This window comes from Nylanderia fulva, unplaced genomic scaffold, assembly GCF_048542155.1.
Source record: "Nylanderia fulva isolate GAGA-0341 unplaced genomic scaffold, ASM4854215v1 Scaffold9, whole genome shotgun sequence".
In the NCBI taxonomy this organism is placed as follows: domain Eukaryota; kingdom Metazoa; phylum Arthropoda; class Insecta; order Hymenoptera; family Formicidae; genus Nylanderia; species Nylanderia fulva.
In genome coordinates this window covers 3,550,538-3,565,480 of record NW_028191026.1, presented here as the reverse complement: position 1 = coordinate 3,565,480, position 14,943 = coordinate 3,550,538, and the positions used below count along the sequence as shown (strand labels likewise).

General features: G+C 30.2%; 3 protein-coding genes across 4 annotated transcripts; 2 read left to right on the top strand and 1 right to left on the bottom strand.

The window, feature by feature from the left end:
* Positions 1–424: 424 nt before the first annotated feature.
* LOC114929936 (spermine oxidase) lies at positions 425–3,834 on the top strand. The gene is made up of 7 exons (XM_029301655.2): positions 425–605; positions 845–1,066; positions 1,416–1,766; positions 2,295–2,486; positions 2,706–3,031; positions 3,157–3,435; positions 3,614–3,834. The coding sequence occupies exons 1-7, from the start codon at positions 553–555 to the stop codon at positions 3,784–3,786; spliced, it is 1,596 nt and encodes a 531-aa protein (XP_029157488.1). The 5' UTR covers positions 425–552; the 3' UTR covers positions 3,787–3,834.
* Positions 3,835–4,386: 552 nt separating this feature from the next.
* On the top strand, positions 4,387–6,557 carry Fsn (F-box synaptic protein). Its single transcript, XM_029301639.1, has 4 exons — positions 4,387–4,772; positions 5,217–5,490; positions 5,630–5,720; positions 5,959–6,557. Exons 1-4 carry the CDS (start codon positions 4,417–4,419, stop codon positions 6,051–6,053), a joined length of 816 nt encoding a protein of 271 aa, XP_029157472.1. The 5' UTR covers positions 4,387–4,416; the 3' UTR covers positions 6,054–6,557.
* A 1,511-nt stretch (positions 6,558–8,068) lies between these two features.
* On the bottom strand, positions 8,069–14,408 carry LOC114929872 (transmembrane protein 164). Of its 2 annotated transcripts, none has more exons than XM_029301575.2 (7): positions 14,272–14,408; positions 13,586–13,930; positions 13,364–13,480; positions 13,200–13,278; positions 12,981–13,081; positions 12,568–12,898; positions 8,069–12,177 (listed from the first exon to the last, which is right to left on the bottom strand). In XM_029301575.2, exons 2-6 carry the CDS (start codon positions 13,901–13,903, stop codon positions 12,614–12,616), a joined length of 900 nt encoding a protein of 299 aa, XP_029157408.1. In that variant the 5' UTR covers positions 13,904–13,930; positions 14,272–14,408; the 3' UTR covers positions 8,069–12,177; positions 12,568–12,613. The 2 variants fall into 2 exon arrangements, with proteins under 2 accessions (XP_029157408.1, XP_085345793.1); XM_085489667.1 differs by lacking the exon at positions 14,272–14,408 and adding an exon at positions 14,073–14,193.
* Positions 14,409–14,943: the final 535 nt, after the last annotated feature.

Sequence of the window (14,943 nt, the reverse complement as noted above, 5' to 3'; positions counted from 1 at the left end):
ATTCGCGATTCCCGGCCGGCGAGGTCGATCTCACGCTCGCGATTACGATCACGATGTCGGGAGACGCGACGCGAACAAATTTATGCAGTAATTAACGGCCTAACAAAGCTAATTAATACTCAAACTCGCGTTTTTTCGCGGAGCGAAACCCGGCTCGACCGTTGATCGCGAACGATGTGAAATACAGCAGAGGGCAGCACCTATTGATAGACTGTGTTCGGAAATATTACCTAGGCTGACGGACGGAGAGATTCTCGGTCTCTGATTGGTCGGTGCAAAATTTGTCCAACCAATCGCTGCGCTGAATTGAAAAAATCACCAAATTGTTTATAAAAATCACTAAATTTATTGCTCCCTGCTGTTGCTGCATTTCGCTATCTATGAAATATTAGCTTAATGTTTAATGACAACAATAGACGGTCTGAGTAGCCGAAATCTTTGTTTACAAATGATGTTTTTTTCATAGCAACCTATTTTTATATATCTAAATTTTGAAATTTAATTTCTTCTTTACGACAAATTCACTGATTTTAATTATTTACAATCAATGAAATGCTTTCGCGATCCAGGGTATCATCCTGGAAGCTGCAGCGATTTCTTACAAGGTATTCAGAATAATAATATAATATCAAATGAAAAATTATTCTATAAAAACCATTCATTTTTTATATCTTTTTAAAACGTGATTTGTGGTTTATTCATGGAAAATCTATAATATTAATTAAGAAAGTAATATTGAACTTCATTATTTGCAATTAAAAGGAGCTGTTAATTAAACTAGACAATGTTCATAAAATATGTTTAAATAATGAATAATATTCTACAAGGAAATCTCACATTGCAGATTATTCTCATTGGATAAAGGAGAAGGTTGTAAAAAGGATATTTCAAAATATACGACACCTGCAAAATTAAAAACATGTCAGTTGGATCCTTGTATGATAGATCCATGCAAACCAGAACCAAATATAGTTATCATAGGTGCTGGTATGGCCGGATTATCAGCAGCTCATCGATTGGTTCAATGTGGCTTTCACAATTTTACAATTTTAGAAGCGACAGATAGGTAGAAATTAAAAATTAATGTTAAACTTAACATTATAAATTAAAAAACATACATACATATATGTGTACACATGTATGTATAGAATAAATTAAAAATTAATGTTAAACTTAACATTATAAATTAAAAAACATACATACATATATGTGTACACATGTATGTATAGAATAAGAGTAATTTTTTAATGCATTTTGTTAGTTATCTTTACGTTTAATTATAAAAAAACTTATGTTAGTAAGACTTTGCTTTTGTTATCGTTTACAAGAACTTCAGTTAAATAACATTTTTAATCATTATTATTGTTATCTTACTTTTACAAGGATTGTAGTCAAATAACATTTTTAATCATTAGACCAGGTGGTCGAATCCATTCTTGCTGGCTGGGTGATGTAGTAGCAGAAATGGGTGCCACATGGATTGAGGGTGGTTGTGTGGCAAATCCAGTGTACACTTTGGCAGCACAGGAAGGTCTTCTGAAATCGCCACTCTCCAAGTCGAATCTCAGTCGCGGACTCTTCTGCACCAGCGATGGTCGAGCCATCGATCTTCCAGTCAGCATCACAGCATATCACACCTTCCGGCAAATCGAGCAACAAGCGGCAGCTCTCTTCGTCCTTGGCTGTGGTCGTGCCCATGGTACGTTGCTAAACTTTATGGGCATGAGAATTCAGCAAGAGCTACAGAACTTCCCCGAGGAGCAACGGTACAGTTGCCCGGGTCACTCGCAAGTTTACTAAGCAGCGATGTAAAGACTTTATTAGGACAATCAAACGAGTGGGCATTAATAAGTTTCTTTGTCAGTTGATTAGAAAATATTATAGAATAATATTCCAACTTTAGAATTTTTTTTATTTCTTCTTTAATAAAAATATACTGAAGAGAGTTATGTAATTTATTAAATATATTCAAAGAGCTAAAAAAATGTAGTCAATTATAGAAGTTATTATTTACTCAACTATAATAAATGCTGATCACTTTATATGTAATAATAATAATTTTTGAATTATTGCCTAGAATTAATATATATTATTTTAACTTTTCATTATCAATATTTTATACAAATAATGTACATGAAAAAATATATGTACATATTTAGTCATATGTAAGTCGTTATGAATTGAATTGAATTGAATTGAATCTCATAAAAGTACAACCATTACATCGCTGTGTAATTACGATTCAACTACATTTTTCTTCTAAAATCACAATGTGAATGACTTTCGATTTGCAGATATGATGCTGCAAGGGTGATGTACGGCATGACGAATATCGTCAAGTGTCGATGTGGGGATGATCTTTCACTCGTCTCGGCCGATCAATTCGGCAGTTACATCGAGATTCCTGGTGGTAATATTAGAGTGCCCTTGGGATATGTAGGGGTGCTGGCTCCCTTGCTTCGAGATCTACCTAGTTGTTGTGTCAGGTTCGTATAAAATAAGATTTGTGGCATTTGCTATTTGTTTCATCAAGATGCATCTATATTCACGAACAGAAACGCACCAGGAAGTCATAAAATTAGATAAAAAAAACTATTTAAATGAAATATTCATTATATATGCTACAAAAAAATAAATGCCTAAAGAAATAATGTTTTTTTCGGGTAGAGATGTGGCTTTTTCTTAAAAGAAAGATGTTTTTTAAGGTATTGCAAACCGGTTAGTTGCATTCGATGGGGTGCAGTGAATGAAGCATGTCCCCGGGCCGTCGTAAAATGCAGAGATGGCGAGGAATTTCCCGCTGATTATGTCATCGTGACAGTTTCGCTCGGTGTTCTGAAGCATCAGCACGCGAAGATGTTTTTACCTGGATTGCCCGCTGAGAAAGTCGAAGCAATCAACAAGCTTGGCTACGGACACGTGAACAAAATCTTCCTCGAATACGCGAGGCCCTTCTGGGTTTGGCGTGAAGGCAGCATCAATTTGGCTTGGTCCGCCGAAGAGTTGGCGAATCGATGCGATTGGGTGAAAGGTTGTCGCTTCTTATTAATTTAATATTCGAATATTATATAGTTAATATATTGGAACAGCTTGAAAAAAAGAACATATCTGTAACTAGAATAAAATGATTGTAACTAAGTCCAACGATGTGTTTAGGGGTGGTGAATGTGGAAGAATTGCCGAATTCTCAGCATGTGTTGTGTGCCTGGGTATGCGGACGCGAAGCAACGGACATGGAACTATGTTCCGACGAGGAAGTAGTGGAGTCGATGACGGCGCTTCTTCGTCAATTCACTGGTGATACTACGTTACCCTATCCAGCCAACATTCTCAGGACCAAATGGTGCATGGATCAATACTTTGCCGGAGCTTACAGTTACATGGCAATGGACAGCATTATTGGTCATCAATGTGATCTGGCTAGTCCGTTACCAGGTCTTTAACTTTCACTTGTGAACATCTAATTCCCACTATGAATATTTTTGATTGATATATATCAAGATACAGTTTTCAATTTAATTTTAAAATTAACGATTATTTAATATTGTTAATAATTTCAATCATGACGGTTCTCTTCAACATCTTGTCAACGCTCATATTATGATTTTTTTAGACTCGTGCGAATCGATACCTCCCATACTTTTATTCGCGGGTGAGGCTACTATACCAGGTCATTATAGTACTGTACATGGTGCAAGGCTCAGTGGTATTCGTGAAGCAGAAAGAATCATTCAATTGACAAAACAATTTAATGGTCCGCCAAAAAAAATACCTGCCAAATCGTGATTCAACCAATAAACATATATGTACCTGTGAAAAGACTATTTTGTGATATAAATACGTTACAAACAATCGAATATATACATTTTGTGAATCATGTTTATTTTATATAAATATACACATAAATTGTCTTCAAAATTATGTTTTTATTTATTCGAAAATTGCTGTTTATTTTATATAGTTTATCGGAATAAATTTAGATATTTTCTTTGTTTAGCAGATGATCTTCGCTGATTTATTCTTGTGTAAATCAAAGATGTAGTATACAAGACAAATTCTTAGTTATTCTAATTCTATCATAAAAATGTTTTAATTTCGAAAATAAGGAATGTATTATTTTAAGAGAATCAATAAAAGATATTGGAATAAATAAGCATGCAATTAATTCAATTATTAATTATAATATTTAATAATATATTTACTTATAAATTATTAATTTAATTATTAATTGTCAATTTTAATTATCGACTATTATACATTTTTAAATTTGTATATTTATATCGATATATGACTCGTTCGATATAGAACACATTTCGATTCGATATATTCCCTAGACTCGAAATCATTTGACTATGCCCGCCTGCGTGCAGGTATGTGCATAGTTTGTGACGCACGAGGTGGTTTTGCTGTGTGCATATGTATATGTTTATGCCTCCTCTTCTCTCCCTAAAACCTAGACCCGGCAAAATGGACGATATAGCACTGCGAGCATCTGATCGTGTTTTAGAAGTGATATTCTCGTATCTGGATCTGCACACGTTGAGAAATTGCTCGCTGGTGTGCAAACGGTGGTACCGGTTTCTCAATGACGAGAACAATGACGTTTGGCGGATGCATTGTATTAGAAAATTGGCCCAGGAGGCCCTCAGTTCCGATTTGTTATCGTCGGTACCCACATACAAATCCAAGCTTCGTGCATTTTATCACGCGTGGAATCCGAACGATTGTTCTCGGAATATTTACATCAAACCCAACGGATTCACCCTGCACAGGTTGGTCCAGCGAAGTGATCTCGTCTTTGTACTTTCAAGCGTCGAAAGAGAGTCGCAACTCCGATGTTTTCGTATACTCGCATTTTTTATGTGAATATTTTTCGAAAATAATCTTTAATTGTGATTAATTATTCCGTCCCTTATATATAAATAAATCAGCTTCAATTAGAGTAAAAAAAATAAACTATAATCGATTTTTTTTTGTATAAAACATGATTGGATTTTACTTGAAAAAATGAGCTGGAAACATTATTGCAATATCTCTTTTCATAATTGATTTTGACAAGTATATGATATAAATTGTGAATATGTACATATATAAAATGCAATTTCCCAAAAAATTATAGTAAAAATTATTAATGATAGATATATATATATAATAGAAGCATAAAATAATCTGAGAAGTATCCAAAATGTCTCGCACCAGTTGCTATATCATTACAGAAATCCTGTAGCGCAGAGTACAGATGCATGTAGAGGCAAAATAGGTTTCCGACATGGACGTCATGCTTGGGAAGTTATCTGGGAAGGACCTTTAGGAACAGTAGCAGTAATAGGAATAGCCACTAAAGAAACACCTCTCTTGTGTCATGGATATGTAGCGTTACTTGGTTCTGACGAACATTCCTGGGGTTGGAATCTTGTTGATAATCACTTGTTACATAATGGAGATCCACAAGGCAATTATCCTTTACTCAATAATGCTCCAAAATATCAGGTATTTGAATTGACAAAAAAATATTCATAATTTTAATATATAAGTAAATTTATCATTATATTTTTACATTTTTATATTATATTGATCTTTTTTTATAATAAAAGCAGATCTCTAAAAAATATTCCTATTTTATTTACAGGTTGGCGAGAGAATTAGAGTAATTTTAGATTGTGATGATAATACATTGTCTTTCGAAAAAAATTACGAATTTCTGGGTGTAGCTTTTAGAGGTATTTATAGCTTTTTATTTATTGTTCTACATGTGTTCTTTATTTTTCTGTAAATTGATTACAATTTACTCTATTCTTGCTCACAGTTTGAAATAATTATATTATTTTCTTTTTCTATTTATCTTTAAAAATATCTTATTTATTCTTAAGCTCTCATAGCCAATTACACTAGATTGATCTTTTGTTATTCTCAAGACACAGAAATATATATATTTTTACAAGTTGTTTTATTAAACAGGGTTACCAGATAAGAGATTATATCCATCAGTATCGGCGGTTTATGGAAATACAGAAGTGTCCATGGTATACTTAGGACCACCGTTGGATGGCTAACACATTTCATTTAAGAAAAACATATCCTCAAAAAGCTCACAATTGAGGCTGTACAATGCATTCTTAATGCCAAGTTTTCTGCACTATATCGATATTGTCTACGTTTAAGTAGAACAAAGCACACAGATACAAACTGTACAATATTCTTTACAGAGAATGTGTGCCTGCTAGATTACTTGGTCAATAATATTGTAAATAATAGGCATTTTATTTTATTTAGATTGCAAAGTTTATCATCCAGTACATACAATGGCTTGGTTTAAACAATCAAATTGATTTCAGTTAATATAATATTGTGTGTCCACACATGGAGGCTTTAAGTGATATTAGTTTTTAAGTAATTGTTTGTATGAAAATATTTCAGTGAGATACTTATTAAACAATAATATTCACTGAAATAGTTTTTATTAAATAATGCCATTGTATGAATATTGCTGAATGAAATTTGAAAGTTATCAGAATCTTTATATATGTATATATGAGTAATATATTTGTCATACTTAATACCTCCATGCCAGAGTATTAATTATTTATTTTTAATAATGAAGAAAGGTATAATGCACGATATTTTAATAATCTTTTATTTAAAAAAAAATTAGTTTTAATTATTGAATAATATTTAGGCATTCCGATTTTTTGCATCTTTCTTTATGACATATATATATGTGTGTGTGTGTGTGTGTGTGTGTTAATCTCAGAACACTCGTTACAAAACTTTGCAACCTCTCATTTTTTTATCGTTAGACAGTAAGAACAAATGACTCATTGTATTCTTCCAGAATGCTAATGTTCCTTTTGATATATTTGTATAACAGTGTATTGATACATTGTGAATGATAGCAACAGAAAAAATGACAACTATTTTTATTTTATTTTTTTTTTGTAAAAATTAACATGTGATTTAATTTATTTATGATTGTTTGTCTATACATATATAGAAAGTTAATATAGAACTTTTGCAATTCTATATTTTCTTTGTATTACAATGTAACTAAAACAGACGATTTCCGGAGCAATTCTTCATATAATAGTATACAGGGTGTCCCACTTAAAGTGTTCATTGAGTATAGCTAATTATTTTTTGTACAAGAACAAATTGTAAAAGTAGTTACATAGCATATTAAAATCAAACAATGAACATATTCTCAGGCAAGGCCTCATTCATTAAGCACACTGAAAATTATTCGTCCTAAATAGAAAATTAAATTTTACCATTTTGTTGTTTTTTTTTAATGGAATGAATCTCAGAACTTTCATATAACAAGACATACTATTTTAATGATTTATCTTTAAGAGAAATGTGAAAAAAAGAAAATATTCAATAATTATCTAGCATTGCTTAATGTGCAATGCATTTTTCCTCGTATTTTAAACATTTAACGTCCTTACATATTGCATTAATGCGATCTCATTTAGACTCTAAATCGTATATTAGGTTGCCAGTCAACCTCATTTTAATACCTCGTGTATATGCTGTATAAATTGTATGCTATTAATGTGTGATTAAGTGAATGCACACAAGAGAAACATTTATTGCATAAAGTCTTAAACAAGCTGTTCTTTTCAGTCATCTAGAAAATTTTTATGTTGATAACAAATACATACATAAATAGATATAAATATGAAAGATTGTATATTACAATCTGTGTTAAGTCTATATTTATAAATAATGCGCTGTTTTTAATATAAAAGATTGAATACCAATGAGATTAGAATGAATTAGATATTTGATCAGTAAGAATTATTTATAATATTTATTATGACAATTACGTTTGCTGTATGTAGTGAATGTATGTTTGTGAATTAGTTTTTCTAAACTTTTGTACAGAATCGTGTACATAGTGATTATAAATATTTGGGAAATAAACTTTATTTCATATGTACTTATTAGTCCTCATTTATGAAGTTTACTACTTTTTCAGTCTTTTTCTGTTTCATTGTGTCATTGATTAATTTATTCATTATTAGATCGTATGTTCTAAAATCTTGATATATCTAGATAAAAATTAAATAGATCCAGACAATTCCTTTATTTATTTTATCCAAAATCTTACAATGTTTTCACAACTCAAACGCAAGTGATAGTAACAATATTACATGTGTATCTATCTCAGATATCTCTTCGAGCAGTACCTATCTATTAATTCGTGAATTCAAGAATTCACGATGGCACTACATTAAGAGAAAGAGTTTGCCTTTATAAATATCCAAATTAAATGATAAATTCTCTTCTCCACTTGTTACATATCTCGATTCTGTTCGAGCTTTAAAACGGAATTTTTTGTAAATACACGTATACGTGTATCACGGAACAAATCGAATCATATTAATATTATGATTAAACTCGGTTAATTCTCTTAAAACAGAATATTTTTTCTATTTTATTCTATTTATATTGGCGCCGTAAAATTTTTGCTTTATTCTAATGTAATTAATTAATTCGTCGTGGAATGTAAAGTACAATAAAATCGCCAGAACATTATTCCACAAGTAGTATTCGGCCTCACCGATTATTATTTACAGGTTGTATGTACTATGATAAGAATAAGAAGTATAATTGCGTATTTTTTTGTACAGCATGTATAAAGGCAACACGCGCGCGAAGTATACGATATATAAAATCGTGAACAATTTACATACTGGCAACGCATTTTGCATAAGCCAGGCATTCGTACAACACTGTCAGTACAATACAAATGAGGCTAAAACTGACGGAAAATTAATTTTCGATCACAATTGCAAGAAATACAATCTAAATATCAACCAATAAGTGCACTCGCAAATATTCGAAAATTTAGTAAGTATTATAATAATGTTTATATATATAGTATGTATATATACACACAATATATCCCACCTTCTGTATTAGTAACTTATTTATAAAATAATTCTGTCAAATTATATACATTGCTATACTCATTTCGAATAGCATTTTACTATATTAAAATATCTATATTACTATAAAAGAATTATACATATCTTATCTCGTTTCCATTTTCTCTAATATTGTTTGATTTGATTCTATGTTTGTTATGATTCATCTTTTTTACTTTAGGAGATAAAAAAAAGTGACTTCTTATGTGGGGGGATATTCTGTGTGTATATATGTGTACGTGTACGCTGCATATTACACATATTGTTATTATAATATTATATGAGTTTTAGAATTATTCTTAAAAACAATACAAATTTTACAAACAACGAAACTGCAAACTTGTTTTATCATCATTAAGAAAATATTGCTTAGCTCTTAAAAGAATATTGCCACTATATAAAATGCATTAGAAACTCATTAAGTAAAATAATATACAATCACATTTTGACTCCCAGTAGTATTAGTAATATCTAATAGAATAATTATCATTGGTGACTCATCTTATCTAAGGAATTAAACTTTTGGTACGAAATATTTGAATCTACTATACATATGTTACATTATATAACTTTTCCTTAATTCCCTATTATACTTATTTGATGTACAATAATTTATTATAAGATAAGCTATACATAAATAATAAGCGTATATTCTGATAAGCGTGTGCAAAGATTTTTTCTCACAAAATAAATTATTAATATATTATATAGTTAAACAAACCAGATTAGAGAGAAATATAAATTAAACGAAATCTATTAAATATAAAATATATATCATTAATTAAACAAAAAAATTCTATAAAAATAGAATATTAACAAAATATTTATATTTACTTATATGAATTGGTTAATTAATTTTCATTCCAACTATATATTATCTTTAACTATGTACTTATACCTTTTTCATATAAGGTATGTCATTTTTTGTATTATTGTAATAATGGATTTCAAGAATTGGCTAATATTATATTTTGCAATAGAAAGTTTTTGAAGATAACTTTTTTCGTTCTCCACAATATATGTATCCTTACATTATATAGCAATTATATAAAAAGTTGTTACTCGATTAGCTTCTAATTAAAAAAATATTATGAAAAATACTATTAAACAATAATAGTATATTATATTGTTTTCTGAAAACTTGATATTTAATTTACATGTACTTTTTCACTTAAAATATTTGCAATCCACTATAATCAATCTCATTAATTTAAATATTAATTTGTTTACAATAACAATGTTTTCTTCGAAAAACAATCGTTCACATATTTAAACAATTTTAACAATAAAAAATACAAAGTAATGTGAACACTCTTTTATGTAATATTAAAGTGTCAAAGATTTTTCTGTTGTAGTTTAATTTGCGAAATATTAATGTATATGTAATACATATCTAATGCAAGAACTGTTATTTTTGTATAAGAATTATGATTCTATCTTTAGTTCGAAGATTAATGTCATTTGTGATACATTTTATTATATATTATATCCTAAAAAGATTTCTATATAACTAAACTCTTATATTTAGATTACAAGATCATCATTTTAATTGTCTCCATATCGTTCATAATTATAGCACACATTGCTAACATTATTATTATATTTTTAATACCAGAACATAATGCTGTTGTACTATATCAAACTACACTCGTCGAAAAATAAGATTATTTCTTTAATGGCAGCTTACTGAAATGGAACTTTATGCATTTTCATCTAATTCTATATAATAAACATAGGCCGTTTCTATATTTCGCGGCAATGTTTTTAAAACTGTCTGTTATATAAACATCGTTTCGTATGAAAGATGTTTTATTTGAAAGCATATAAAATATAGATAATATATTTTACATTTTCCACGTGTAAAAGCATTATTCAAAATAGTTTTAATTTCTGTTTAGATAAAAGCATTAATTTTATAATTTGCACATTATACAATATTTAAGTTACAATGTAGTGTTAACTATATATTTTCATTTTTATCTATTACTTTATTCCTACTTTCTTTACTGCATAATGTGCTATAAACATACTGCAAAAAGCACATATTCTAAAATTTTCTCACTATGTTACATTAGTGCGAATACATTTCTACATATGAAAATGCATATAGTAAAAGATTAAATTGTAGGAACTGTCATATAAAAATATCTTTATATACATGACCAGTTTCGCATGTAGTCCTGAATTTTTTAAAATAAAAGCACTATATGCGCACAAATTGTTTTGTCAGCTGCTTACGGCCTCTAGATTTTACAATTAATCAAACATAAAAAACAATTTCTATTGCCAAAATATTTATACTACATTAAATATATTTTTGAACTGCGAAAGTTTGAGAAATTTTACGATTTGCCTTCCTCAGTATATAGGCAGTATTTATTATAAACCTTTCATAGTCAAGAATAATCATTTAAAGTTTCCATAGTTCAAAGTATGTGTTAGAATGTAACAATGTACAATTAATTAAAGGTAAAGGATAGTATTACATTCTTTAAATAATTAATAATATAACATTAACAATATTATTGTTGATTACTAATAAATTTAAATGTTTTTTCTGTTTTTACTCATTATATTGACTCCTGTTATCATTAGAATAGATATGAGCCTTTTTTAATACATTTTTCATCATGTTATTAAGATTTATCGCACAAAATCTCAAACTTTTGTCTATCTGTGTTATATATAATACATACATAGAATATTGCAGTTTCGTTATTTGAATATTTTAACTCTTATGTATAATAAGCAAATGAATAAAAAAAAATTCACACAATGATTTGTTTATAATGCACACATTTCACCTAAAAGATAGTGCAATTATATTTTTAAGATTGCCTATGTTTAATCAGCTATTCTTGTTACTGGACGTCAGCTTAAGCCTCACACTATTTCTGAGATTCTTAATCTATGCACAGCGCTAGGCATGATAAGCATTTGGACAGAAATTTATATTTCAAATTGACTATTTATCGATCGGTATTTGGTGGACTAATGAATTTAAAACTAATACAATCACAACAATTGTACAAAGATCAACTGCTTGGTATCTTTTTTTGTATTGAATTTCTTCGTAAGACGAGTTTAAGTTCAATAAAAAACAAATCTATAGTGGGAATCTATATTAATCATCGTTTATGTGATTAATGAGTGATGAAAAGTTAATTTTCCCGATTTCCCTTTTTTTGGTAACTTTCCTGTAGATGATGTTTGAAGATGTTATAATAGATATAATTATAAATGCGATAGTCTGTAAGAAAAAAAAATCTAATATTTCTATGTTTCTAAGAACTAATATCGATATAAATAATGCAAATGCATATTGTAACAAGAGAAAATATCACAAAATTATAAATATGCTCTGATATTACATTTAAAATTACAATAAAAAATATACAGAATGTCCAATGATGTATCATTTTTGGTATTAATGGAAAGTGATTGAGAAATTAATTTTAAAAAATTAGAATTCACGCGCGTGGCAAAAAGAGACAACTAAAATGCGATTACTAGCGTGCGACAAAGCATTAGGCTTAATAAAAACTCAAACGCTTAATTATGTGTTACACCTGAAATTAATTATTGCAATTTTCGCAATAATTAATGAGAGAAATCATATACACTCATAAATAATACTCACTCAATCAAGATAAAGTCATGTACCCTTGACAACTCCTGCCGTCAAACTAATCAAAATGTGTATGGCCATTTCCTGAGGTATTAGAGTCTTCATGTAACTTCTCGTTCTGTTCATATGTACAATTCTTCTTTGGAATTGTGCATTCTAATGTTTGTTTAACTCTAGTTGGTGGAAACTTGGTCAAGAAAAAATTGGATCCAAAACTAAACAATTTAGACAGTGTGGGACACAATAACGATTGATGAGTTATTGCCCATATTCGATAATTTTGACCTTCAAATGGATCCAGAACAGCTGCACATAACATGTGACTGAGATTTACCTGTACAGGCTGTGCAAAAAGAATTATATTACAAAAGATTTTTAAAGAATTAAATCTATAACATTTTCAAGTAAAAATCTGATATACAAACCAAGGCAACGCTTTGAAGAATCCAAAAATGATATCCTGCATTGAGGCCAAAACTGAGAATTGACCAGCTCATATCAGATAAAGGCTCAATGTTATATACACCTAATGCATAATCAAAACAGTAATTAAAATATATTTAAAATAAAATGTGATATAAACAGCTGAGCATAAATAGATAGGCACAGATCTATTATTGTTGTATTTAAATATAGATAATTACCTCCAATCCTCAATAAATAATATGGTATGACTAGCATTAAACCATGTTGAATATAATACATTGCTTTGTCTGCCAATATCTACAAAAAAAAAAAAAAAAAAAAAACGATACATTTTCATTATCCAAAATTGTATTTTGCTAAATACTAATATATTATAACTTACAATTCTAGATTCTGTCTCTGGAAACAAGTATGCTAGTACCGGTCCATTCAACAGATTTAAATGTATCCTGAAGATAGCAGTGACTGTCGGACTAGGATCCGCAGCCAACAAATACAACTATAATGCAACAGAAGACACATATTAGTAAAAAAAATTCAATTCAACCTGTAATAGGAAGTGCACCAAATCATTTTAATTTGAATTAAAGCAGATCAATCTTACTTGTAGAGCCGTTGTAATATGACAAGGATTTAACAAATATATAACAGTTCTGCTGGTAAATTTAAAGCCAATCTCCATTCCCAGGACTAATGACATTATAATCAGCAGGACTCGCCTGCCGACACGATCCTGACCGACGTAGGCCAGATTCTTTGGCAATGTTACATGCTTCAGGCCCCATATGATGCAGGATATGATATATGCAGATATAAATAGTGTTTCTATGATCCTTCGCTTCAGGGTCAGGTAATTTGCACATTCTGGACCAACGTTGCGTGGTATAGAGCCATTTATACCATCATATGCCCACTCGAACATCGTCTTAAATTAACTTCTCCTTTAGAACTAAAAACAGAGAATAATACGAGTTACTCTACGGTAGAACCAGGTAGAACTGGTTTTCCGGCGAGACACGTAGTCGTATATGACGTGGTCAAGATAAAGAATAGTCGAAGGTCTTAAAATTATATATAGATAATTTTTTTACTTGTTTGCCTACTACTGAATTTGCAAAAAATATCACTAGATTATGAAACTATTTAATCGTATGCGACAATTAAATGAGTGATAAGGTTAAATGTTCACGAGAGAGCTCTTTCTCTCTCTCTCTTTTCAAGTACGATGCTTTATTATCGATTTCGCTGTTAAATTATCAATCGTTTGACGCGTTATTGTAATTGTGATACCTAAAATAAAAAGGTTTCGGGAAGATGTCGTCCACCGGAACGTGATGCGTGCTTATCCGCACTATAAATCAAAACAATTTACGATACATCGGACTGTCAAAGTAGACTTCGGCCGCGGTATTCGAAACCTCCCCCTCTTATCTTCCAAGAACTGATCGATTGGCCGCGAAAATCGTCGGTAAATAGCGAGGAGTAAAAATGTTCCGCGGGTAAGAATGCGAGAAATTAACCTACATTATTTCGTCGGCCGTCCAGCAGATAGCGCCACGTGCGCGAAATAAGGCTTATGTCAGATGCGTCACGTCACTTGATCGTCGCGGTTCCCGCGCTCGCGAGTGCGGCCATGTTGCTACGTCAAATGACGTGACATTAAGGTGCCTTTTCATACGCAGCATGCTGCAGCAGCAAATCAGTCATATATGATCAAAATTTATTAAAACATATTTTTTTGTTTTCTTATTATTTCTAAGGTAAAATTACGATTTTTGCTTTTATATTCTCATATTAAGGGGATTCTTCAGCAAATGACGAACTCCGACAAAATAGCAGCACACATATCCAAAACGTGTATATATGCACATACACATAATATACACGCACACATACGTACAAATCGTATTTCTAATTATAAATTATTATTAGACTTTTAATCTAGGTTTAGAAGATTACAGT

What these genes read in the sequence shown, in the direction of transcription:
- LOC114929872 (XM_029301575.2), bottom strand. Translation starts at nt 13,903, where the DNA reads ATGTTCGAGTGGGCATATGATGGTATAAATGGCTCTATACCACGCAAC. An exon ending in CAGAGACAGAATCTAGAATT is followed by an intron (nt 13,279 to 13,363) that starts GTAAGTTATAAT and finishes TTTTTTTTGTAG; the next exon opens with ATATTGGCAGACAAAGCAAT. An exon ending in TTATTTATTGAGGATTGGAG is followed by an intron (nt 13,082 to 13,199) that starts GTAATTATCTAT and finishes ATTATGCATTAG; the next exon opens with GTGTATATAACATTGAGCCT.
- LOC114929936 (XM_029301655.2), top strand. Translation starts at nt 553, where the DNA reads ATGCTTTCGCGATCCAGGGTATCATCCTGGAAGCTGCAGCGATTTCTT. An exon ending in CTGCAGCGATTTCTTACAAG is followed by an intron (nt 606 to 844) that starts GTATTCAGAATA and finishes CTCACATTGCAG; the next exon opens with ATTATTCTCATTGGATAAAG. An exon ending in ATTTTAGAAGCGACAGATAG is followed by an intron (nt 1,067 to 1,415) that starts GTAGAAATTAAA and finishes TTTAATCATTAG; the next exon opens with ACCAGGTGGTCGAATCCATT.
- Fsn (XM_029301639.1), top strand. Translation starts at nt 4,417, where the DNA reads ATGTATATGTTTATGCCTCCTCTTCTCTCCCTAAAACCTAGACCCGGC. An exon ending in AACGGATTCACCCTGCACAG is followed by an intron (nt 4,773 to 5,216) that starts GTTGGTCCAGCG and finishes ATATCATTACAG; the next exon opens with AAATCCTGTAGCGCAGAGTA. An exon ending in ATAATGCTCCAAAATATCAG is followed by an intron (nt 5,491 to 5,629) that starts GTATTTGAATTG and finishes TTTTATTTACAG; the next exon opens with GTTGGCGAGAGAATTAGAGT.